Genomic DNA, 22,790 nt, shown 5'->3' with positions numbered 1-22,790 from the left:
TTTTGCCCGCTCACCTCCCACCTCCCGGGCCCCTCGCACTTGCAGCTCGGGGAGGGGTGTCCCTAAGAGGGGTCGGTCCGGGCGGCGCTGCATGGTCGAGCCGGGGCCGGGGCCGGGGCCGGGGCCGGTACCGGGGGGGGCGGCGGGGGCGGCGCGGTGCGGGCGGCGCCGCCCGGCAGATATAAGCGCGGCGCGCCGGGGCCCCGGCGCCGGTGCTGCTGCCGGTACCGTCCTTCCCTGCCGGCTCCCTCCGCGCCGTCTGTCCGTCCCGCCCCCCGTCCGTCCATCCATCTCCTCCCGCTTTGTTTTCTCGCTGTCCGCGGGCTCGGGCCCCCCACGCCGCTGCCACCCTGAAGTTTCTGGCGGTGCTGCTGGCGGCGGGCATGCTGGCTTTCCTGGGGGCCATCATCTGCATCATCGCCAGCGTCCACCCGGCCGGTACCGCCGCTCCCGCCGCCGTCCCCGCCGCCGACAATGACTCGGCCGCCGCCGCCCTCCTGCCCGCCGCCGACAAGGGGCTGGGAGCGCTGCACGGCCCCGCCGAGGCTCTGGCCAGCGCCGGGCCGCGCCTGCCGGGGGGGCCGCCGCCGCCGCCGCTCTTCAGTCGCTTCGTCTGCACGCCGCTGAGCGCCGAGTGCCCGGCCACCGGCCCCGGTACCGGCCCCGCCACCGGCCCCGGCCCCGAGGAGCTGCTGGCGCTGCGGAGCGCGGCGGCCCAGCTCCGCCGCACAGCGCTGGAGCAGAAGGAGCGGATCCGCATGGACCAGGAGACCATCCGGGAGCTCACCGGCAAGCTCAGCCGCTGCGAGGGCGGCCTGCGAACCCCCGCCGCCGCCGCCCCCCCCGCCGCCGCCGCCGGGCTCCGCGCCGCCCCGCGCCCCGGCACCATGGGCCACCCCCCCGCCGAGCCGCCCGCTGTGCGGGAGCTGGAGGAGGCCGTCCGCGCCCTCCAGGACCGCATCGACCGGATAGAGGTGCGAGGGATGCCCCTGGGGGTCGGGGAGGGGAGGATGGTCCCACACATGCCCTTCCCCAGGCCGGCAGCCACACACCCCCAAAACCAGCTCGTCCCCCTCGCGAGGCTTCAGGAAGGTTGTCCTCGGCCTTGCTCGCCCCGAGGTCTCTGCCCAGGGTCAAGTGGCTCACCCTCAGCCGCCCTCTCATCCCTCTGTGCCAGGTGGTCCCAAGGGGCCAGGGCTGCCCTGCTTTCCCCTGGCCTGCACAGAGATCGGGCACCTTGCTCGCCCTGTAGCACCCCCCGAGGCCTCCACCGGAGCAGTCTGGATCAGATCCTGCCCTTTAGCAGACAGGTAAATCCCATCTGATGCCATCGCAGTTATGAGTGGGACTTCTCACATAGTAAAGCGGGGTGCCACCCACTGTGAGCCCGGTGTTCCTTACCCACACGGTTCGTAGGAGCTGTAGAGAGAATGGGCCGTCTGGAGCTGCTCCCCATGCCCATCACCACAGCGTCGGGCTGTTGGCACTGGGGATGCAGACCCCTGGTCTCCACGCCGTAGCAGCCATGCAGGGTGTGCCCAGCAGGCTCAGCCCCAGCCCAACTGCAAGCCAGCGGCACCAAGGCTGTACGGTGACGTCTGGGATGGGGCCCATTATAGAGTGCACCTGTGTGTCAATTTATTTGGGCTGATGTGGGCTTAGCAGTCACACGGACCTTGGCAGGCTTTGCCGGATAGGGCCAGGATGATAGTTTGGGCACGGAAAAGCTGCCAGAGGGGAGTTGTCTGGTTTCCCTGGGAAGTTTGCTCCAGATGTCCCATCTTTTCTGGGCGTTGTGTTGTCCCCTGTGGTCTGCTGGGAGCCAGAGCCACCCGCAAGGAGCCTCCTGAAAGTCCTCAAGCTCCTTATCTACCCATCTGGTTTCCTGTTTCCCCCTCCATTCCTTCCCAGAGTGTGGAGCTGCGAGGGGGGTCAGGCAACACCCAACCTCTGCCCAGCTTTCCCCTTCTGCCCCCCTCACTACAGCCACGTGGGTGCAGTAGCATCAGGCCACGGGTGGAAAATTCAGAGCCACTAATGTCACGGGCTGAGAAATGAGACAGTTTGTAATGGATGGAAATATGAACAGGTATAGAAAGACAGGGAAAGGCAAGTAAAGACATACACAGGTGAAGGGAAAGAGATGGAGACTGGCAGAAGCACCTGTCATCTGCCAGGGCAATGCATACACACACACACAAAAACACGCACAGAGGCACACCAGGCACATGTGGGGAGGGGGGGACGTGCAGCCCAGCTGAGCATGATGCCCAGAGCCCTATGCAGCCAAAGTGTGGGATGGAGCCACTCCAAAAGCCCCCTGCGACTCCAGACAAACAGGGTCCCACAAGCAGAATCACACAAATGGGCTAAGAAATGTATGTGCAGACGGTGGATGCACTCACCCAGAAATAAAGGGGGGGAAAAAATAAGCCCCTGAAAACACATACCTCTGTGTGCATGAGGACCAGCTGGTGCATGGAGGGACAGTGCCCAGTACATCAGTTTGAACCTTGGGGAGTATTGGGCCTGTAGCTGCTCTCCGGTCACACTCTCCCCCTTCCCCAAGGGGCTGCATCACCCATGAGCTGCCCTGGCCCCTCTCCTGGGGTTTCTGGCACTTGCAGGAGGTTTGAGGTGGAGAAGGGTGAAGCTCACCAGGGCTGGAGCAGGCTCATGTGTGCACCTGGAGAGCTTGAAGTGATGCTGGGTCAAGGCTCGCACACATACACAGTGAGGAGGAAGACAAGTGTTGCATCGCCAAAAATGTTCCCTTTCGTGCTGCTGGGGACCCCAGGGCCCCAAGGGTACTCTGCAGGGGAGACGCAGCACCCCATGGCTCAGCGAGCCCTGACGACACAGGACTAGGGCAGCATGTTGTGGGGGGGCTGGACTTTGGCTGCCCTGGCTCCAGCCTGCCATAACCTGCCACCTGGGCCAGCCTGGTGACAGCCACAGCCTGGCCAGCCAAGCCCTGGGGTCATACCTTGGCTGTGAGGTCAGTGCTGCCTGTGCTCCCCTCCTCAGCTTGCCTGTGTCCCCTCCGTGTACAAGCAGACACCCCAGGGTGTTTGCATCTCCCTGTCTCATGCAGCTCCATCTGTCAGCCCTGGGAACCTTCCTGGGGTACCCATGGCATGGGGGGCACCTCCAGCCCCAGCCGCTCTGCTAAAGGGAGGCAGTGATCACCCCAGGCGGTGATCTGGACAGGCAGAGTGCCAGAGGCTCTGCAAAACCCGGCGGGAGGAAATGAAAGAGAGGAAGTCCTGTCAAAGCCCGGAGTGGCTTTGTCTCAGGAGAGGGATGACACAAAATGCTGTGGGCCCCCCTTGGGAAGGCTGCATCCCAGGGCATCTCCCGGCAGGTTTGCCAGCAGCAGGGATTACTGCTGGAGGCTCCGGAGCTGGGAGTGCGAGGAGGGAGCTGGTGGAAGATCACTGATCTAATCCAGGCGCTCCCAACCCCGGCTGTAAGGCATAACAAGATTTACTGATGTGCCGAGAAACCTATTAAGTCATTTGATTCTTAATTTTGGTGACGTGGCCGCAGGGTTGGGGTGGGAGGGGGGGGGGCAGTGGGGTGCACAAAGGGCCCCCACGGGCTTGCTTTTTGCCCCCTGTCATTTCAGTGGGGACAGGTGAGCACCAGTGTGGTGTTCACACAGGGACATCTTCCCTCACCTCCTCCTAACCCCCCCCAAGGCATCACTCGCCCTTTCCTTGTGTGCAGCAGCCTGGCTGGGCTTTTTTCTCCTGGTTTTGAGGGCCCTCCTCTGCTCTCCACACGTGCTCACGTCTGTATGCTTGGGTGCGTCTTGGCACACAGAGCTGGGGGGCCCAGATGCTCCTTTTCCACACTTTTAATTACTATTGCAAATGGAAACGTAGTGCTTTCAGAGAGGGCAGGTAATTGCCTTGTCTGCCTGGGGTGTGCCAGAGTCCTGTCCTCCCCATCATCCCTTGGAGGGGAGCAGAGCAGGAGAGGGGACAGCCTGATGGGCTCTATGGGGGACCTGGCCCCAGCAGAATCATAACAGCCTGTTTGCTCATCAGCTGGCATCTGGCCGTGCTGGCTGAGCCATTGCGGCTCATGACCCGGCTGCTGACAGGAAACCCTCAGGTCTGTGCACGGGAATGGGAGCAAGCTGGCTGCCTCCCTCCTGCCTCCATCTCCGGCAGACGGGATGGAGAGCCCCAAATCACGACAGCCCCAGGCCCTGAGCGAGCTTTGAGGGGGATGGGATCAGCGGCAAGCTCTTCTCTTGCAAGGAGAAGGACAGAAAGGCTGAGGCATCCCTGCTCGCCCCCCACCCTGAGAAGTTCCTCCTGGAGTTTAATGACTGCTGAGCTCCTGCTTGGGTCTGAAAGGGTCCAAAAAGGTGGCAGGATCCAAAAAATCCTGGTGTGGTGGGTGTGCCATCCCATGACAGTGAGCATTCCATGGCAGCAGCCATGGATTAGCTGTGGGCAGGCTGGGAGGCCGTGGCTGATGCGGGGAGGACTCGTGGGTCTGAGGAAGGGGATGGAGCCACTGTGTGCACACACTCAGCTTGGTATCATGATCCCTGGGATGTGCTGGGGCATCATCCCGCAGGCATCATCCCACAGTCCTGCCCTCCCCATCTCAGCACCTAAGGTGGGCACTCATGTGCCGGCAGCTGAGGGGGAGCAGCGGGGCCCAGATTTGCTGGTAAATTAGTAAATGAGGCTCTGATCTCCTTACATAAATCAAAGTGCATTTGCTGACCGAGGGCTACAGCCTCAGTGAGCGCACACCAACGTGTAGCCCCCTGCCCCTGCCTCCCCCTCCCCACCCCCCTGCCAGCTGCTGACATTTAACGTGATTAATATTACCTGGCATCTTTCAGTCTTTTTTGCCGACTCTGGTGGCCAAAACGTGTCGAGCAAGCCTCCCCCGCACCCGCTGCCCACTCCCCTGCTGCCTGCACGGAGGCAGATGGAAAGCCTGCTGAACAGCCAGGGAGAAGGCGCTTCCCCCCTCCTCCATCTCCCCTCCCCAAAGGTCACCAGTAGATAATAGCTGCACATCTAGCATTAATAATTTTCCAAATAATTTGATTTGGGAGAAAGATGCTCGAGCAGCAGCTTGCTGATGCAGAGGATGGTTAGGGGATGCAGCCCAGTCCCACACTGAGGGGATCACCCGGCCCATCCCTGCTGCAGGGGATGGGATGGGGAAGTCTAGTCTGTCCAGCTGTGGACTGGCTGCAGGGATGAGGATGGTGTCTGATGGGATGCTCCTGGGATGATGGGGTGGCCCCCAAACTCTGCCGGATGAGGGTACCAGCTGCATCCCTCGCCAGGAGAACAGCACTGGTTCAGGTGGCCACATGGGTCTGGCTGTCAGTGCCCTGACTGCTGGGTCCAGGGAGAGATGGAGAGAGAGATGGAGGGGGAAAAACTCAGGAAGGGGGAAGGAACCGAGTAAAAGGGGAGAGACAGCGTGTGTGTGTGCGTGGAGGGGAGCATCAGGAGGAGACGCTTCGAAGACAGAGAAATTAAAAAGCCATAGGGAGAAAAGTTACAGGGGGAAGAAAATAGCAGCAGGGAGAAAAGCAGGAGGAAGAGGGAGGAAAAAAAAGCACTCAATCACTATTGAATAATGTAGGGCAGGCTATCGGGGGCTAGCAGGAGTGACAAAAGCTCCCAGCCTTTTCTTTTTTCGTCATTAACAGATGGAGCCATGCATGAAAGCAAGAACGTAGGCTCCCAACCCGCAGCTCGAGCAATCAAAGCGTGAGGCAGACAGGAGCGTGCCAGCCTCCGCCACAGCCAGGCAGCTTGATGGGATGAGAAAAGCTCCTAGAGCCCACAGGATGTGGACAAAGAGGCAAAGGCGACCCCCATCCCACTTGTGTTGCCCCTGCCAACACAGCCAGCTCCACTTGCATACGAGCACATGCAGCCCCGGGAAGATGAAAATTAACCTTTCCACTCACCTCTCCTTCCCTCCTGCCGTCCCTACCGTGCCTTTCATCTGGCTGCACTACTGGGTCCCCAAGACGTGCCCCCCACCCTGAAAAAGGGCTAAAGCCCCTTCCCCACTGGCTAATCTCTCCCTGTTTTATGGAGACCAAAGACAGGATGTCCTTTGGCAGGTGCTTTTACCTTCCCGGAGAGGTTTTGCTCTCCATGAGAGCATCCCCAGTGCTGCCAGAGCAAGCCAGCAGTGAGAGCTGGCCTTTGGTCAGGGGTGGCAGATGTCCCCTACACAATTTCTATTTCCTTGATGTTTTTTGGCACTCTGTGTTGGTTTTCCTCACAAAACCTGTGGGTTTGCCCCAGAAGACCCCACTGGAGGCTCTTCCAGACCCTGGGGCATCACAGCCTCCCTCTTCTTTGCAGCCTGAGTGTGTTGCTGTCCGATGTGGGGCTGTTTGTGCTCACACCAACACCATCTTCTAACTTTACCTCTCCCTGATACCTTTTCCCAGCTGTTACCATCCACCAAGGTTACATCCTGCCCAGCCAACCATGGCTTTTCTCTGTCCTTCCCCTCCCCTTTGTTGTTCATGATTGGGGGTGACAATGTAGGCATTCCCCCCCTTCATCTCTGTGTGCATGATCAACAGGTCCTGTCCATCCTGGAAAAGTGGGATATGGGGAAGAAGAAAAAGCTGGAAGCCACAACCGTACATGGGCATGGTGACCTCCTCCAGGCCAGCTCTGAGGCTGGGGGGGCCCTGTCCAGATCAGCAGGGATGGGATCACCCTGTGTCTCACCAGCACAAGCCATGTGAACGTCCAGCTGAAGCAGCCATGCAGACCCCTCTCAGTGCTGGAGCAGCCATGGTGGCCCTTGCTTTGGCCTCTGCCGGACCAAAGGAAGGTCTGGCAGCACAGAGAAGGCGGTCACCATCTTTCCAAGCCCATGGCAAAAAGCCTAATGCCCCAAGGACGCGAGGAAGGGGCTGCTATTTATGGAGAAGCCCCAGGAGCGTGGCAAAGGGCCACCTTCTCCCTTACAGCCTGGTTTTCTTCCAGCTGGGATGGGGTCTCCCAGTGAGGTAGAATCTGGGATCTTTGCAGGGCGCAGTAGCAGCTGGGAGCATCTTCGCCAGGTGCTGGGTTTTGGATCAGCCAAGGGAAGAGGTTTCATCGGGGTTTTAAATCTGATGGGACAAGACACGCACAATGGCACCAAGTGATGGGTCATGTCTCGAGGACCAGAGACACAATGGCCTGGCTACTGGCTCCACTTCTCTGTGGGATGCAATGGCCTAGGAGAAGCTGGCTTACACTTATAGAGAGCTACCTGCCCAACCTGGCACGCATGCACGCACCCCTGTGTGCTGGCTGAGCTGGGCTAAGAGGATTACAGCCACATTATATGATGTTACCATGCCAGCCATGGTCAAGCAGTCTCATGAGTGTGGGGGGGGAGAGGTCCAAACTCCTTCCTACATTGTTCCCTTCTCGTGGGAAGCTGCACATGGGAGAAGAGCCAAGGGATGACCTGAGTGCCCGAGCGTCCCATCCTTGCTCTGTCTCTGAAGCAGCAGAAAGTCATTAGGAGCAGGCAAGCTTCGTTTCACAGTAACAAACTCAATGGGGACTCTGAGAAGGGAGGTACAAAATCAGCTGGAGGCTCTTGGAGACCTGCCTGCGGATGTGGGGTTGTAGTTTCAGCACTCCCCACAGTGGTGCAGGCTGGGCATGTCCTTATTTAACCTCTTACAGTGACAGCGTGCTGAATTTTCTCTTTTCTCTCTCCTTTCTTCCTCCGTTGTGGCTGATGCTGAGTGTAGCAGGAGCTGCCAGCCCGCACGAATGGCTCGGTGCCCACCACCCCAGCGCTTGCCCGTGATGCCCTCCACACCAAGATGGAGCAGCTGGAGGAGCAGCTCCTCTCCAAGATCCTGACCCTGCAGAAGGAGCGCCAGGCTGCCAACACCGACCGCAGCCAGCAGCAGCATGACATCGAGAAGGAGCTGAATTCCCTCCAGAACCGGGTGACGGAGCTGGAGCATGGTGAGTCCTGCCCAGTGGGGATGGAAATGGTGCAGGGGGGTCCCTACCCCAAGGTCCATCTCCAGGAGAGCCTCAGGACAGGCCACTCTCATCCCAATGATGGATGCTGACCCTTCTCTCTCTCCTCGCCATCCTCGGCATGCAGGACCACCGGGCTATAGCCCTCCCGATGCCTTCAAGGTGACCATCCCAGTACAGAACAACTACATGTATGCCCGCATGAAGAAGAGCCTGCCAGAGCTCTATGCCTTCACCATCTGCATGTGGCTGAAGTCCAAGGCCCTGGCAGGGCTTGGCACCCCTTTCTCCTACTCTGTCCCAAGCCAAGCTAATGAGATCGTGCTGCTGGAGTGGGGCACCAACCCCCTGGAGCTGCTCATCAATGACAAGGTCAGCTTTGGGACCAAGGGAGGGAAGCTGTGCTCTTATCTCCCCTGCTTCAACCCCCATGGGAAATGATGCTCCTGGGGGTACTGGTGTGGGGGAGCTGGGAGGAAGGGGCCTGGGGTGGAGGGGCGAGGCAGGAGGGTGAGGAGCATGGTGAGGATGGCTCACTGGCATGGATTTTGAGAGGGAGAAGCAGCACATCAGGATGTCTGTAGAATTTGGGGTGCCACCACTGTGGATGTGCACCACTTGCTCTACAAGGGGCTTGGGGGACAGCAGGGTCCCCCAGTAGTCCCACCAAGTGCCGGGATCTTGCTTGTCTCGTGAAGGTCGCCCAGCTGCCACTGAGCCTGAAGGACAAGGCCTGGCACCATGTCTGCGTGGCATGGACCACCCGGGATGGCAAGTGGTCTGCGTACCAGGACGGCGAGCAGCGGGGCGCCGGCGAGAACCTGGCCTCCTGGCACGCCATCAAGCCCCAGGGTGTCATTATCCTGGGCCAGGAGCAGGTATGTGCCAGCCCGACACTGAGAGCTGCTGGTTTGCATCACTCTGGAGTGAAGTCATTTGGGGGGGGGTAGCCCCTAAATATGGTGAGGGCAAGGGGTGGCATGGGGAGGACCCCTCAGCATGGCACATTGGCAGCTTGGGTGAGGGACTCTCCTGCCTGCTCATCTGACTTCCTGTTGGGTCACGTGCATTCATCATCTTCTCCTCTTCCCTATCCCCATCCCTCTGTCACCCATTCACTCCCCACCTTGTCTTCTTGCATCTCCCCCACAGGTCCATCCTCTCCCCTCCTTGCCTTCCGGCATCTCTCTCTGCTTCTCCCCAAACTTCCCCCTCTCCTCCTTGCTGTTTGCCCACTGCATGCATGCTCCTTCTCCTGTCCCCATCCCTGCCCCATCACCTCTCTTGCTCTTTCCTAGGACACACTGGGCGGCCGCTTCGACGCCACACAGGCCTTTGTTGGGGAGCTGGCACAGTTCAGTGTGTGGGACCACATGCTGGCACCGGCGGAGATCCTGGGCTTGGCCAACTGCACTTCCCACCTCCAGGGCAACGTGATCCAGTGGGACGACCAGGCGGTGGAGGTCTTCGGGGGCGCCAGCAAGGGGGGCTTCGCTGCCTGTGAGGAAGGGAGGAAGGCATGAGCAGTTCCTTGCCCCCTCCCCAGCACCAAGGAGCCTGGTGGCAGCCCTGAAAGCAGGGAGCCCCTTTCTCCCCTCCCAGACCACCTAGCCTTGCCAAGGCGATGCTCAAGCCCCCCTTGCTGGCATCCCAGGAGGGAGGGAGGCCCCTGGCAGCCTCCCTCTTGCCCCCATGCCAGTGGTGTGGCTTGTTCTCGCTCCCAGCACGCCTGCCCTTGGGTCTCACCTTGCCCTGCTTCTGTTTCAGAAGGACCTTGCCATACCCACCGGCATCTCTGGTAGGCAAGGATCCCCACCTTGTCAGCCCCAACAGGGACTGGGAAGGAAACCTCCATCCACCTTGAGCATGGTTCCAGCCTTGGTGGGATGCCAGCGTGCAGGCACCTCCCGAGCACATCCCCTTTCCTTATTTATTTCTAGTTCCCTGCTTTATAGTTTTGTAAGCCCGTACTCCAAGGGAGCCCAAAGACTTGGCCAGGAGCATCTTCTCCTCCAGCCCCATCCCCTCTCCTCCTCCTGCCCTGGTGGCCCAGGGAGGCCAAGGGAGGATGGTGGAGGGTTGGCGGGGCAGTGGTCCCCCCCACACCCTTCCCCTGCCTCCACTGCCTGTTCAGGCAGGGCTGCTGCCTGAGGGGAGTCAGGCTTTTGAAGCAGAGGGAAGCACCCGCTTCCCCCCACCAGGCTGTGGGGTCAGTTAGCCACTGAGGGAAGGGGGGGAAAGGGGCAAAGCACCTCCTCCATCCCGGCCGAGGGGGAGATTGTGCAGCACTGCTGTTGAAGGCAGCAAAAGCAAGAAAGAAGGAGATGGAGGATGGTGGTGATCAGAAGAGCCCTGCTGTCCATCTCCCAGCCTTTTAGGTGCTGCACTGGGTTGCTGCCCTTGCCTCCACCTGGGTCCCCTGCTTTCAGCTGCTCCCGGCCAGGGACAGGGCTGCCACTGGCCTTGCAACTGGGACAGCAATGGAGTGGGCTGGTATTTTCCCTGTGGAGTGCCTGAAAATACGCTCTTTCCACACCATATGGTCACCAACGTCTCAAACCATGAGAGTATGTGTGTGTGTGTATGTATCTGGGGTGGGGAGGGTTATTTCGGGGTCTCATGGTTGCTCAATGCGATGTCCAGCTTCCAGTGCTCCCCCTACCCCAAGTCCCACTTTGTGCTTTCGGTGAGAGCTGCCCCCATGCCCAGGGAAAGTGAAGCAGGCAGAGGGGACAGCCCCACCCTCCAGCATCGCCCCCCGGCAGGGTCCCCGCCGGCAGTGGGCAGCTCAGCCTGCCAGGGGGGATGCAGCAGGGACGGGGTGCAGCCCTTGTGCCAAGTGGGAAACACTGTGACCTTTGTGCACCCAGCCAAGCTGCCCCCTCTTCCTCGCTCGCTTGCGCGCTTTCTCTAATGCACGTTCGTGAAAGGGGCCCCCGAAATGCGCCTGTGTTGGGACATTTCTTTTGTAAAGCTGATCGTGAACAATAAACGTGATGTTTTCTGTTCAAGCCTCCCATTGAGTGTGAGGTCGCTGCAGGGATAGATGGGACCAGACAGCCCAAGCTGAGGTGTCCTTCCACGGGATGCTCAGGGTGGTGTCCCTGGAGGGAGATGGCCAGGCCCGCAGCTGCATAGCTCCATTACAGAAATATCCTTGCAAGGGTCTGGGTATTGTTGCCCCAGGGTAGGTGGTGGTGTAACAATTTGGCCTCCTCTTATCTACCCAGTCATGGAGCAGCATGGCGTACAGGCTGCTGCCAGGGGGTTGGGGGAAGCACCTCTCCACAGAGGAGGAACCCCCATCCCAACAACAGGGAAGTGGAAACCAGTGGGAAATCACAGCCTTCAGGTCAGACCAAGATGACAAGGAGCTCATGTCAGGTATAAATCTGAGTACTAATAATGAATTCCTGACCTAGCTAAGCACAAGGTGGTTATTACTCTTATTTTACTCTCAGCACAGCTCTTAGAGCCACCTATTCTGGAGCAACCTGTGGCCAGGTCTGCACGATGCTTTGCCCCTCAGTAGGTCCTGTCCCTCCTAGGAAAGACACAACCTTGCCAGTATTTGGGGAAAACAGCATAAAGCCAGAGGACTCAGTTCTTCCCAGGGGCCTGCCATTGCTGCCATTCTGGTGGGGTCTCCTCACATCATCTCCCAGCTCCCACTTCTTCTGGAGGGTATTTAGTGCTATAAAACAAAGTCTTTGGGCTCTCACCTTCAGCCCTTCAGCACATCTCAAAGTTGAGGGGATTTTAAAGAAACGAATAAGAGTACATACTTCAGTTGGAGCACATGCTCAAGGGCTTCGTTGAGCTGTAGACTCACTCCAACATCATTAAGAGGAGGGGGTTCAACAGGTGACCTCTGCTTGTGTGCCCAAATAACAGCAGCATAATTAGGAAGGACAGTGCTTTTTAGAGGAGGAAACATCCAAAACTATTGCTAGGTTCGCAGACTTAAGAGGAGGTGAAATGGGTGGGGGAACTCATCCAGAAGACCCTCCTATTAAAGCTGCAGGAGCCATGCGGGAGGATGAACAAGGATGGAAACAGCCTGGCCGCTGGTGTAGGCTATTGGCATAAAACCCATCTCCTCCAGAGCCCGGAAACTCAGCGCATGCCAAAATCTGTGTAAATCCTCTCAGAAAAGCAGAAACAAAGGGGACACCAGGATATGTTTGGGTAGGGACTTCAGTGCTGTCCTCTGCCTCCCTGCCAGGTGATGCTGGCGTGATCCCAACCCCAGCCATGTCCCCGGGACATGTGGATCTGTCACTTCTGGCACGGGAGAAAGAGGGGAGCCCAGCAGCACAGCTTCTGCCAGGGTGACCTCCTCTCCCCGCAGAGGTTCACAGTCAGTTGGGCAGACCAGGGGGGACACAGTGAAACTTGATATAACTTATCCAGACATTTCAGAAGCTTATGGCAAACGCCTCCGTATAAGGCTCTTCAGAAACTGAAGGCATTACAGGGAGATTAGAAACTGGCTGGGAGACAGAAAATCAAGAGCAGGAATAAATATTTGATTTCCATCCTGCCCTGGCTCTCTGTGGGAAGCAGCAGCTTCTTCTCACCCATCTGGGGAGGAGGAGAGCAAGACGGGACAATTTATTTTTGGTAAACCAAGCCTTGCAAGAGCTGCAAACCTGTGACAGGGTTTAAAAAGTGGAGGAGACAACAAATCAATGGCATCGCTGGCTGGAAGGAGTAATTACAATGACTTACACACATTGCTTGCTTCTAAATTAACCAGGAGCACTCAGGAGAAAGCCCTGAGTCTCTCTAAGGGCAGCTGGTTGGAAAACAACACGTTGCATGCAGAAGAGACAAGGAACAAAAAAGTCACCCTTAGGAGGTTAAAGAAGGAAAATTTTAATGACAGCAAGAAGGTTTTGTGGTTGGGGTAGGAGTGCTCAGCTGGGATGCTGTGTTGTGTCCAGATACCTAAGGTGGAGGGGGAAAGAAATGGAGGAAACCCAAGAGGTGGGCAGAGCAGAGGCACTATTGGGCTATGGTGGTTCAGCAGGGCTGGCACAAGAGGAGATGGCGGGCGAGACAGGCGGCATGATGGATATCACCTACATGCTCTCCTCCATCTCCCCACCAAGGGGCTGTTAGCACACGTCGAGAGGAGGAAAGGGACTGCCATTTCCCTTCCTAATTCACAGGACTTGCTGCTGCAGGGCTTTCTGCAGGCCAAGGGCTTAGCTAGGCTCACCCCAACCCCACACAGAGCTTCATCCTGCAGTGAAGGTCAAACCTGGCAACAAGAAACCTTCAGGCCTGATGGCTATTATCACGTTTGAAAAGAAAACACTGCAATTCCTGACGCCCTCCAGCCTCTGCCCCGCTTTCTGGAGGGCACCATGAGCCATGCAGGCGCTGCCTCGCCAGGGATACAGGCAGCCCTAGGAGCCCTGCCCCGGGGTGGACTCTGGGGAGCTCCTGTGCTCCCTGACACCTGTGGCCTCAGCTTTGAGCTGGCAGGTCATGGCTCCCTGCAGCATGACAACCTCCTGGCCCCCTCGAACCAACTCAAGCCAGCCTGTACTTCATCCCCAGGAGGTAACACTTCCAAAGCACGCATTACTTGCACTGCCCTAGCAATGGGGGGCTGCCTTAATTGCCTTCCTGTGCCTCCCCATCCTGCCAGGAGCCTCCTCTGCTCCCTCCCAGAGCCAGGAAGGCTCATTAAGTGTCATGTGGCGCTCACATGGGGAATACGCCGTGCTTCCAGAGCATCTGGCACAGGAACGGCTCCCACATGGCTGCTACTGCTGCAGTAGCAGCCGTTACTAGAGGTAGTAGCTATGGGATCATGCGTGTGCCACTGCCTTGCCCAGCAAACTATGGGATCTGGCCGTCCCAAAGCAAGTTGCTCTCTCCTCTGGAGCAGAAGTACAGGCTGCTTTCAGCTGCCACCTGTTCCCACACCCCAGCATCTCTGACTCTGCCTTCCCTCAGTTCAACACATCACAGTGCTCTGATCCCAATGAAACACAGCTTCAGCATTCCCATGGGTCCTCCTGAGTGCTTCTCCTGCCTCCAGAGAGCTGCGACCATATTACCCGCCCTGAGCCAGCTGTAGGGCGGACCTTGGTGTGTCCCAGGTCCCCAGCCCAGGCTCTCTGGTACTACTCAAGGTGGTGCAGAGCAGCGCCCCTGGGTTGCAGCCAACAGGCAGAACAGCAATCTCTAGCCTCCTGCTTTATCCAAGAGAGGAGATGGGCCACGGCAGGGCCTGTGACCATAGGAACGATGGGGAAGTCCCAAAACCTGGCCAGAAGGGGCCAAGAAAAGAGAGAGTCTGTGGGTGCCCTCCACCTGATGACGAGTCAGCCTGCTGTCCACTATCCTCCTGCCGTCAATGATGGATGATGGAGATGGCTAAAAGAAAGAGTGGTGCAGTACATATATTATATATACATATATTTTGCAGTTGGTGGTTACATTTCTGTTTCTCAGCTAAGGAGTACAACACAATCTAATGTCAGGTGGAAAACGGCACTTCTTTGTTTTATTGCATTCCACTGTGGTTGCCGAAGGCAAAGGGCTGAAAGAGTTTCCCTCTGTGCTTAGTGGCAAATAAGAAAGGACCAGCCAGAGCAGAGCAACAATTACAGTTCCTTAAAGATACAGAGGGGCAAATTGGACCCTTGCTCTAGACTCTCCTTCAGCTACAGACAGGCACCTGGTCACTCAGTATGGAAACTAAAGACCACGTGATGTGAAGCCGGCCGTGTATCTGCCTTTCACACTAGCAGCTAAGGGACTGGTATGTGTCAGCTATGTAGGCCCATAGCTGACCACAAGGCTTTGGCTTGTGGTGCTGTAGAGAGGCAGCCCACAGAAACCCCATCCAGAAACAAACTGTCCGCATTTTGTTAAGCCACAGCAGATGGGGACAGGCCAGAGGGATGGTCTCCTTCCTCAGGAGGCATCTCCATCTTGCAGCCCCACGATATCATGCACCACACACAAGAAACATGGTGTTCCTATCTTTGGGTCCTGTGCAGTTTTGGGTTTGGACATTTTTCCTTAGCTTTTCAGCTAGCAGCCGCTGATGAATAATCCTTACAACCAGTCCCAGCTTTTCCTGAGGGAAACACTCCCTGGGGACACATTGATCAAAACCAAAGCACATTTAATTGAACCCAGAATCACATACGCATGCGTGCTCTGCTCCCCCCCCACACACACACAGGCACACACACACACACAAACACACCAGCTCACACCAACTTGCTGCTTAGTAGCAAAAGTGGGTGAACTACATAGGGATTAAAGCATTAAAAAAACCACAGCAAAAATACGATTCTTGGATTCTTGAAAGTGCTGTGTCCCCAGAGAGATTAGAGTAGCTGCCTGGAGATAAAGTAACGATGATGGAAAGATCTTCCTCGCAGAGATTCTATTCCTAATTATCTTCTCGGAAAAAAAAAAAAAAAAGTATCTCCCAGCTTTTATCTGTCTCTTTGACAAATTTAGCTCTGTGCCTGCTTCACTGCAAGAGGCCAATGCTTGCCGAAAGGAGGAAGGAGAAGGAATAAGCATATGAGGTAGGAGTGGTAGGAGAACAAGGGAGACAGGAGGCAGCACTTCATTTCTGTCACCACCAGTGCTGAAGGCAAAGACGAATCATCACTGCAGCGTTGTTTTTCCAAGCCCAAAGACAGCTTTGCTGCCTCCACCACTTTGTCAGGCAACTGACAACCAGGAGGTCTGATTCACTGTCATGCCAGCAAAAGAGACAAGATATTCCCCCTATGGTTACAGGGCAGAGGGGGGAGTTTAGAGATTACGGTGAGGGAAGAGGACTTCTTCATGAACTGGCAGGAGCAGGAGAGTGCCCAGCTTGTTCCTCCCCCACTCTTTTCCTTCTCAGACAGCTAGAAATCAATTATTCTTTCAGCAGACAGACAGCAATGAGGACATTTCAAACATACACCAGCCAGAAGACTGCATGAAAGATCAGACCCAAACAAGCCACCCTGCAAGACAAGGACAGGCCCTGATGGAAACCCAAGCATCATGCCCAGCAGCTAAGGCTTTGCACAGGAGAAGTCTTTCCCCTTGGTCTTATCCTGGGGCTTGCAACTTCTTCACCTGTATTGATTTCAGACAAATACAATCCTAGACCCACAGGAAACTGTTAAACCCTGGTTTAGAGGCAATCAGTGTTTGGCTATCAGGATGCAGAGACAACAGAGGTTTCCTAGAGAGCTGAGAGTCAAGGAAAACCACAAAGCAAACAGACATTAGAAAAATAAAGGCCATGGAGGGCAGGGCTGAGCTTGGTGGGGATGGAGGTGTTACAGGAGCTATTTGCAAATTCATGACCCATACTCATGGCATCAATCTCCTTCTTTCCAGTCACATCAAACATGAGTGGTTGCCTCCCTCATACAATGAAACACATTAATAAAAAAACCCTGAATTGTCACAAACCACTCCAGTATTTATCCTCACTGTTAAATCAAAAGGTAGAACTTGGCCCCAGAAGGGTTTCAAGTCAGAAAAACAGTAACTTTTCCACCACTAGGCAGTTCATCTGCGGGTGGGGCTCAGAGCCTGTCCCTGCAGCCAAAACCCAGCGCCAAAACTTGGAGGGCAAAGGCGGGGAAGCCGGCAGTCTCCTGGAAGCCCCTTTTCCAAGCCCAGGGCAGGGGAGACCCCCAGCAGCCCCTGAGCCAGCCCCGGAGGTGACCCACAGAGGGGAAGTGCACAGGGACGGGCCTGGCACTGGTGGGGCACAGCTGTGGCTCCCGCGGCCACGCAGGACTGAAATCATGGGCCTTTCCCGCCCGCCACGGCGGGGCTGTTTAACGAGGCCCCCTGAGGGGCCACCAGCCCCTTCCCAGCACCGGGCACTCCTCCTGCTCCTGCTCCAGTCAGGGGCACTGGGCCGGGGGCGCTGCCACCCCCTGCGGGGACGCCGAACCGGGGCCGAGGGCGGCTAGCGACAGGCGCCCCGTGGCCACCCTGCCGCCGCCGTCCCAAGCCCCCGCGCGGTAGCCGACAAAGCAGGCCGCCAATCAGACGTGCCGGGCGGCGCGCTGACATCCAATGGACGGCGAGGTGGGTGGGACTTCCTGCGCCGGTTGCTATGACAAGTTCGGCTCTTCCTTAGCAACCAGTGTTGGGATGGTGGAGCGGGCCGTGGCGGCGTAGGTGAGGTCGTGCCTGGACACCCCCCGCGTCCCCTTTCCTCCCCTCTGTTTAGAGCCGCTTGCCGAGCCCATATCTCTCTCCTGTGGGGCTGAGGGAGGCGAGCGTGCGGCCTGCTCGGACCGTGTTCCGCCGCTCCTCTCAGCCCCACCACCCTCGCTGGTGCCGCGGCGGTGCGGGGAGAGGAGGCGGGGGAGCTTGTTCTTGCCGTGCCCCTCACCTCCTTCTTCCCTCTGCTAGGTGCTCAGTGGCTCCGCTCCCTGTCCTCCACCTCTGGTCGCCGTCGGGGCTGTGGTGTGCCTTTCCGGGCCCACGGCTGGCGGACTGCCCCAGGCCTCCTCCCTGCCCTGTATTTTTAACCGACGCAACTACCCGTCGGCAGCTCCTCCCCGGGGAAACGGCCTCCGGCCTGCTTCGGTCTGTGGCCCTGGGCACATCCCGGGAGAAGCTGGGCCTTGAAGTGACTCCCGGGGTTTGCTGTGCTGCAGGAGCCTGGTCCCAGCCAGGTGGCTGTTCTGTCCTGTGGAGCTTGTGGTGGGGACTCTTTCCGATCCCATGAACCCTCGTGTGAGAAATGCTTGTTTGTCAGAGTTGGTGCTTTAGCCAGCAGCTCTACATGCTTAGCATAAATGCTTGATCAGTGTGGTGTTGCCTGACACCGTGTTAGTTTTGTTTTTCCTCTAATATGGAATCACCCTTGCTTCCTCTAGGTAGGAGAGGAAGGTGCTTTGTTCTGGATGAGAGAACCAGAGGGTGAAATGGTTGAATCTGCCAGTCAGACAGTGCTGTGCCTCTGTGTTGCCCAAGTAGAGGCTGGTTGGTAATTAGGCCTAGAGGCATGGTCCAGCATTTTCCCATATGGTCCTCCCCGGCTGACAAATGCTCAGGGATATGAGGAGCAAGTGCACAAAGCAGACCAAGATGTTCCTGTTAAACATTTTTGTCCACACATGTATGCTGATCCCGTTCCTAAAATGCTCTTAACTATTTGCTTGTCATGTGCAATTTGAAACCCTCACAGATAATAGTGTCCTGGGAAGATCCTTTTGGAATTAATCAACAGACATAATGGCTGATGTATTTTTCTCCCCTCTCTTGTGGGGAAGCTGTGTCCTGACTTGGTTCTTCCCACAAGCTCAGTTGGTGCTTCTGGGAAAGTGCTGTGCTCTTGAAGCCTCATTTATGGAAAATGATACATTTTAAAAATCTGTTTGTGTTAATGGTCTGTAAGATTAAGTGCATGGTGTGTGAAGGTGGTACTGAGAAACAGTAAGTAACTGAGATGGGGCAATATACTTTTGTAATAGTTTTATTTGCCTTCCATTTTAATTCAAAGCTTTCTTTCAATTTCCTGTGGGTTTTTTGTTTTAACAGTGTCCTCTGGGCTGAGAAGTTTCCCCTCCTGCTGAAGCTGCTCTGCCTGTGTTCACGGAGCTGTGTTCCTCTTGGCTGTGTGCCCTGTAGCACCTTGCTGATCTCCAGGCAGCCCCTCTGCCCCTTCCCGGGGTCACTGTGGAAGGACCATGGCAGACACCGGGGAGGGGAAAAAGGAGGAGGCTGATTATAAAAGACTTCACAGCTTTCCACTGATTAGGGTAAGAGCAAGGATAGATTATTAATTTATCAGTGTTACAGATATGAAGTTCTACCTTCATTCTTACCAACCTTTCAAGCTAGAATTTCTCTCCCTGAGTAGTTTCTGTGAGACCATGTGTAGTGATGGTCCTGTGCAAGGATCGCAGTCATCGCTGCTGCTTTCTCCCTCTCCTTGACCTCTGTCAGGAACATTAGCACCTTGTTTCCCCACCCTCCCTCTGTAATCCATCTAATAGATTGAACGTGCTGCCTTTGGAGCCCTCTCCTGTGTTCTGGATGCAGCTTGCTTTTTTTCCTAGAGGAGCTGAAGATCTTACTAGCCAGCCAGATAGCAGAAGAGAAAGAAAAGACTATGTAATTTAGACTTCTTTGTTATGCCTATAGAAATAATTAAGAACTCTGGTTGGAGCAGTATTAACATGCTTTCCCTTCATCTTAACACAGAAAAACTGACAAATGTGTTTCTCTCCTCCTTTAAGCTCTGCTTACTTAGTGCTAGTCTTAATCTTAGGTAGAGAAGAATTCTTCCTTGGTTGGGACAAAGGAACAAATGGATCACTTGTATTGCAGTGACCCATTTTCATATTTATTATTTTCACTGTTCTTTGAAACAGTGGAAATGCTTGGTGTATGGACAAGCCCATGTTGCTGCTGATGCCCCCCACCTTGAAACAAACATTAACAGTCATGGGGACTAGCTGCCTTTTGCCCATGGCCAGCAGTCTAGGCCACTGCTATAGCCTATGTAAAAGTAAGGGCTACTTACTGTTGTCTTGTGTCTAGCTCTTACTTTTCTGCTTAGTTCCTTCTGTTTGTTTTCTTTTTCCAGCACACAGACATGCCGGAGGAGATGCGTGTAGAGGCTATGGAGCTGTGTGTCACAGCATGTGAGAAATATGCCACCAACAACGAGGTACTAGCCAAATCCCAAAATGGCCAGCCTTCAGCTGCTGTGGCTCAGGGAACCAGCAGGAGCAGGGCTTAGGGTGCAGGGCAGAGTGGAGTCAGATCCTGACATCCTATTACTCTCTTTCTGCACTGAGAAAGGGTAGAAGGTGGCAAAGAGCCTGGCTAGATCTCAGGTTCGGTTCCCTTTGTCAGCAGGATCTGTAATATCTCTGCTTCCTGCAGGAAAGCAAAGTGCTTAGTAGCGATGCTGCCTCCCAAACCTTACCTCCTTCCTGATCCTGTCTTGCCTATGACATGCTTCCACTCTGTAAAATGCCCTGTGTCCAGAAGGCTTGGCTCAGAACTGTGTGAAGACTCTTGTTTTGGGGATGAGTACATTAAAGCCTTTGAACCTTTAGGTGCAGTCTGTTAAGTTTTCCCTCTTGGTTTTCAGCTTCCTGAATGAAATTGCTGAGACCATATAAATGAGGGGTGATGCAGAAGTTATGGTCTTTGGAAAGGTTGCCCTTAACTCTGAGAGCCAACAATAAAGGAAAATACACCTTGCTCTGTGGACAGGGCAGAATGCTTGTTGCTGGAGTGGTTTTGTGTTAGAGCAAGGCAGAGCTATGAAGCCAGAGATTCCTTCTGTCCTATCTCCTGAGACACTGCATGTAGTGCAAAATCTTCCTCTGTTTTTTTAGATCAAGCAGGGTGTGATCTTGGAGAAGCAAGACTTTTAAAAGTCAGCCTAGTTTCAGTGTTTTGGTAATTAGCTGGAGAAAAAAATTGACTCCTGTAAAAATAGTCGCAGCTTAGTGACCTGAATCTCCTCTTATGCTCACTGCACCCAGCATAACTCCATCAGCATCTGAACCAGAACTCTTGCTTCAGATGATGTGAATGAGAGAAGTGATTGCTAGATGGAGTTCTTTAATTTCCCCTGGATGCTGTGTTGGAGGCTGCTGAAAACAGAGACCTGTTTTACTTCTGGGCATGGCTCTGGGGAGCTCCCAGTTCCTGCAGTGCAGCTGCTATACCTGTTGCCCATGGCTTGAGTAGTGTATTAAAGGAAGAAGAGATTAGGGGGATATTTGCATAAAAAGTCCCTGCTTTCTCTGTCTCACCCTATACTCTCCTCCTTAACATTCTCCAGAGTGCTGCCAAGATGATCAAAGAGATGATGGACAAGAAATTTGGGTCCTCCTGGCATGTGGTGATTGGGGAAGGTTTTGGCTTTGAGATCACTCACGAGGTGAAGAATCTGCTGTACATGTTCTTTGGTGGCAGCCTCGCCGTGTGTGTCTGGAAGTGCTCCTGACATCTGGCCAGGTTCCAGACTTGTTGCATACAAGAGATTTCTTCGTTCTCTTGACAGATTTTGTACAATCTGGAGGTGGGGCTTTATTTTTAATAGTTAAACGTCAATATTTTTTTTTTCATACTGATGTAACAGTTCTGTGGGATACCTATAGTTGGTGTGTCTGTGCATATAAACTTGCTAAGCTGTCCTGTCCTTGCTCGTGGGATTTTTTATCTGTCTGTGGCTCTTTCTTTGGTGTTTGAGCCAAAGCAGGAAGGAGGTGGGGAATAGGTAACTGCACGACACACTGCAGACAGTACAGCAATGCTAGGAGGAGGAAGTGAAAGAGGAAAGGCGCTATTTAGCCCTATGGTTTGTTTTGTTGGTTTTTTTTTTTCCCTCCCACTTGTGCCATATCATGTCCTCTCTTCTCTGCATTCCCCACTACCATGTGGTATGGCTCTGACCAGCACCTGTCTCTCCTCTCTCTGAATGCTGAGAATACCTTCTTCCTCCCTCTTCTGAGATGTCAGTACAGAACTGGCAGTGCCAAGGGTCTCCCTTCGGGCTGCCTGTGGAGGTGTTGCCCCAGGAAAGCAGACTCGGCTTGTCCTTCCCTGCTTGTTTTGGGAGGGTACAACAGCTGAGCTGCCTGGGTGTAGGAGGTTGCTATGCAAACTGCCCCCTCCTTTCTCACCCACCGCACACTGAGATAGCATGAAAACACAGGCGGCTGACGATGCCTGGGGAGTGGGTGAGAGCTCTTCATAAGGCTCAAATGCCTCCCTGTCAGTTCTTGGGGGTGTTGCAAGTGCTGTGTACTTTCAGCATCTTGTTTGGAGGCTGGTAGAGGAAGGCGGCTCCATGTGAGATATCACTTGGTCATCAGAAGCCTAATGTCTTTTTGGACTTGCATTCTTTTAGCCTGTCTCATTTTTTTAAAGCTGACAATGTTGGAGGATGGAACGAACATAATTGTATGTTACATATATGGCTTATTTATATAAAACTAGGGAACTGTGTTTTTACAATAAAAAATTAGCAAAATGTCCCTTTCTCTGTGTGTTCTAAAATGAAAATTTCAAAGTGGAGGGTAAGAAGAAGTAGTTCAGACAACATGGAAGTAAGCAAGCAGTGGTGTAGCTCAGGTGGAGGACAGTGATAAGTCTCCATTCTGCATGCTTCCTGGGTGACTTATAGGTACCAGATGTGCTCTCACCCTCCCTGTTCAATTCCTTTCACCAGTGCAAGCCACAATACTGAGGAAGGTTCCCAGGCCCACAGTGCTGTTGGCCGAAGTCCTCAGTCCACACAGCTGTCTAAGAAGTAGCAGCAAGGGGGTGTAGGTGTGTCCTCTGCCCAGCCAGCATGCCTCTGCTCTGACCTTTGGGGTCTCGTATTTGTGGCTTCCTTGATTTTTCCAGTTTCCTCTCAGAATGTTGCCAGCGGTACCACTGGCACCTTGTGCTTTATGCCTTGCTTTAGTCCATAGTTCAGTTTTGAAGGACCTTTCTGAATTAGTGTCTGGGGTGGATCAAACTGGTGGAGGGTCTTACAGTTCCTTTTGTTCCTTCTCTAGGCCTCAGTGTGATGCTAAAGATGTCCTTCCTCCCATTTCATCATGTCAGGAGCTCTTCTATAAGCCAGGAATTAGAGTAGTATGAAGACAACTAAAATTATTTCAAATTTGGACCATCTGTGCTGGCTGCACCCGATGTCCTCTCACCTAATTCCTTATTGATCAGGTGGAAGGGAATTACAAGGCAGGAGGGGACACATAGCAGGTATCATAAAGTAGTTGGTACGATGATACCTGCCTG

The 22,790-nt window shown here is 55.0% G+C and overlaps 2 protein-coding genes across 5 annotated transcripts; both read left to right on the top strand.

Annotated features, from left to right (window-relative positions):
• The first annotated feature begins 107 nt into the window (after positions 1–107).
• Positions 108–11,008, top strand: NPTXR (neuronal pentraxin receptor). The gene is made up of 5 exons (XM_074902507.1): positions 108–974; positions 7,769–7,991; positions 8,137–8,381; positions 8,708–8,887; positions 9,308–11,008. The coding sequence occupies exons 1-5, from the start codon at positions 384–386 to the stop codon at positions 9,530–9,532; spliced, it is 1,464 nt and encodes a 487-aa protein (XP_074758608.1). The 5' UTR covers positions 108–383; the 3' UTR covers positions 9,533–11,008.
• A 6,118-nt stretch (positions 11,009–17,126) lies between these two features.
• Positions 17,127–22,010, top strand: DNAL4 (dynein axonemal light chain 4). 4 transcript variants are annotated; one of them, XM_074901362.1, is made up of 4 exons: positions 17,127–17,186; positions 18,558–18,778; positions 19,609–19,692; positions 20,824–22,010. In XM_074901362.1, the coding sequence occupies exons 2-4, from the start codon at positions 18,707–18,709 to the stop codon at positions 20,986–20,988; spliced, it is 321 nt and encodes a 106-aa protein (XP_074757463.1). In that variant the 5' UTR covers positions 17,127–17,186; positions 18,558–18,706; the 3' UTR covers positions 20,989–22,010. The 4 variants fall into 4 exon arrangements, with proteins under 4 accessions (XP_074757463.1, XP_074757464.1, XP_074757465.1 ...); XM_074901363.1 differs by having other exon boundaries at positions 17,154–17,182; XM_074901364.1 differs by lacking the exon at positions 17,127–17,186 and adding an exon at positions 17,612–17,717.
• The last annotated feature ends 780 nt before the right edge of the window (positions 22,011–22,790 follow it).

This window comes from Athene noctua, chromosome 3 (assembly GCF_965140245.1).
Source record: "Athene noctua chromosome 3, bAthNoc1.hap1.1, whole genome shotgun sequence".
Lineage (NCBI taxonomy): Eukaryota > Metazoa > Chordata > Aves > Strigiformes > Strigidae > Athene > Athene noctua.
This window is presented reverse-complemented; position numbering and strand designations above follow the sequence as displayed.

Coding starts and splice junctions, on each gene's coding strand:
- NPTXR (XM_074902507.1), top strand. CDS start 384: ATGCTGGCTTTCCTGGGGGCCATCATCTGCATCATCGCCAGCGTCCAC. Junction 7,992..8,136: donor GGTGACGGAGCTGGAGCATG/GTGAGTCCTGCC, acceptor CTCGGCATGCAG/GACCACCGGGCTATAGCCCT. Junction 8,382..8,707: donor AGCTGCTCATCAATGACAAG/GTCAGCTTTGGG, acceptor TGTCTCGTGAAG/GTCGCCCAGCTGCCACTGAG.
- DNAL4 (XM_074901362.1), top strand. CDS start 18,707: ATGGCAGACACCGGGGAGGGGAAAAAGGAGGAGGCTGATTATAAAAGA. Junction 18,779..19,608: donor ACAGCTTTCCACTGATTAGG/GTAAGAGCAAGG, acceptor TTCTTTTTCCAG/CACACAGACATGCCGGAGGA. Junction 19,693..20,823: donor AATATGCCACCAACAACGAG/GTACTAGCCAAA, acceptor AACATTCTCCAG/AGTGCTGCCAAGATGATCAA.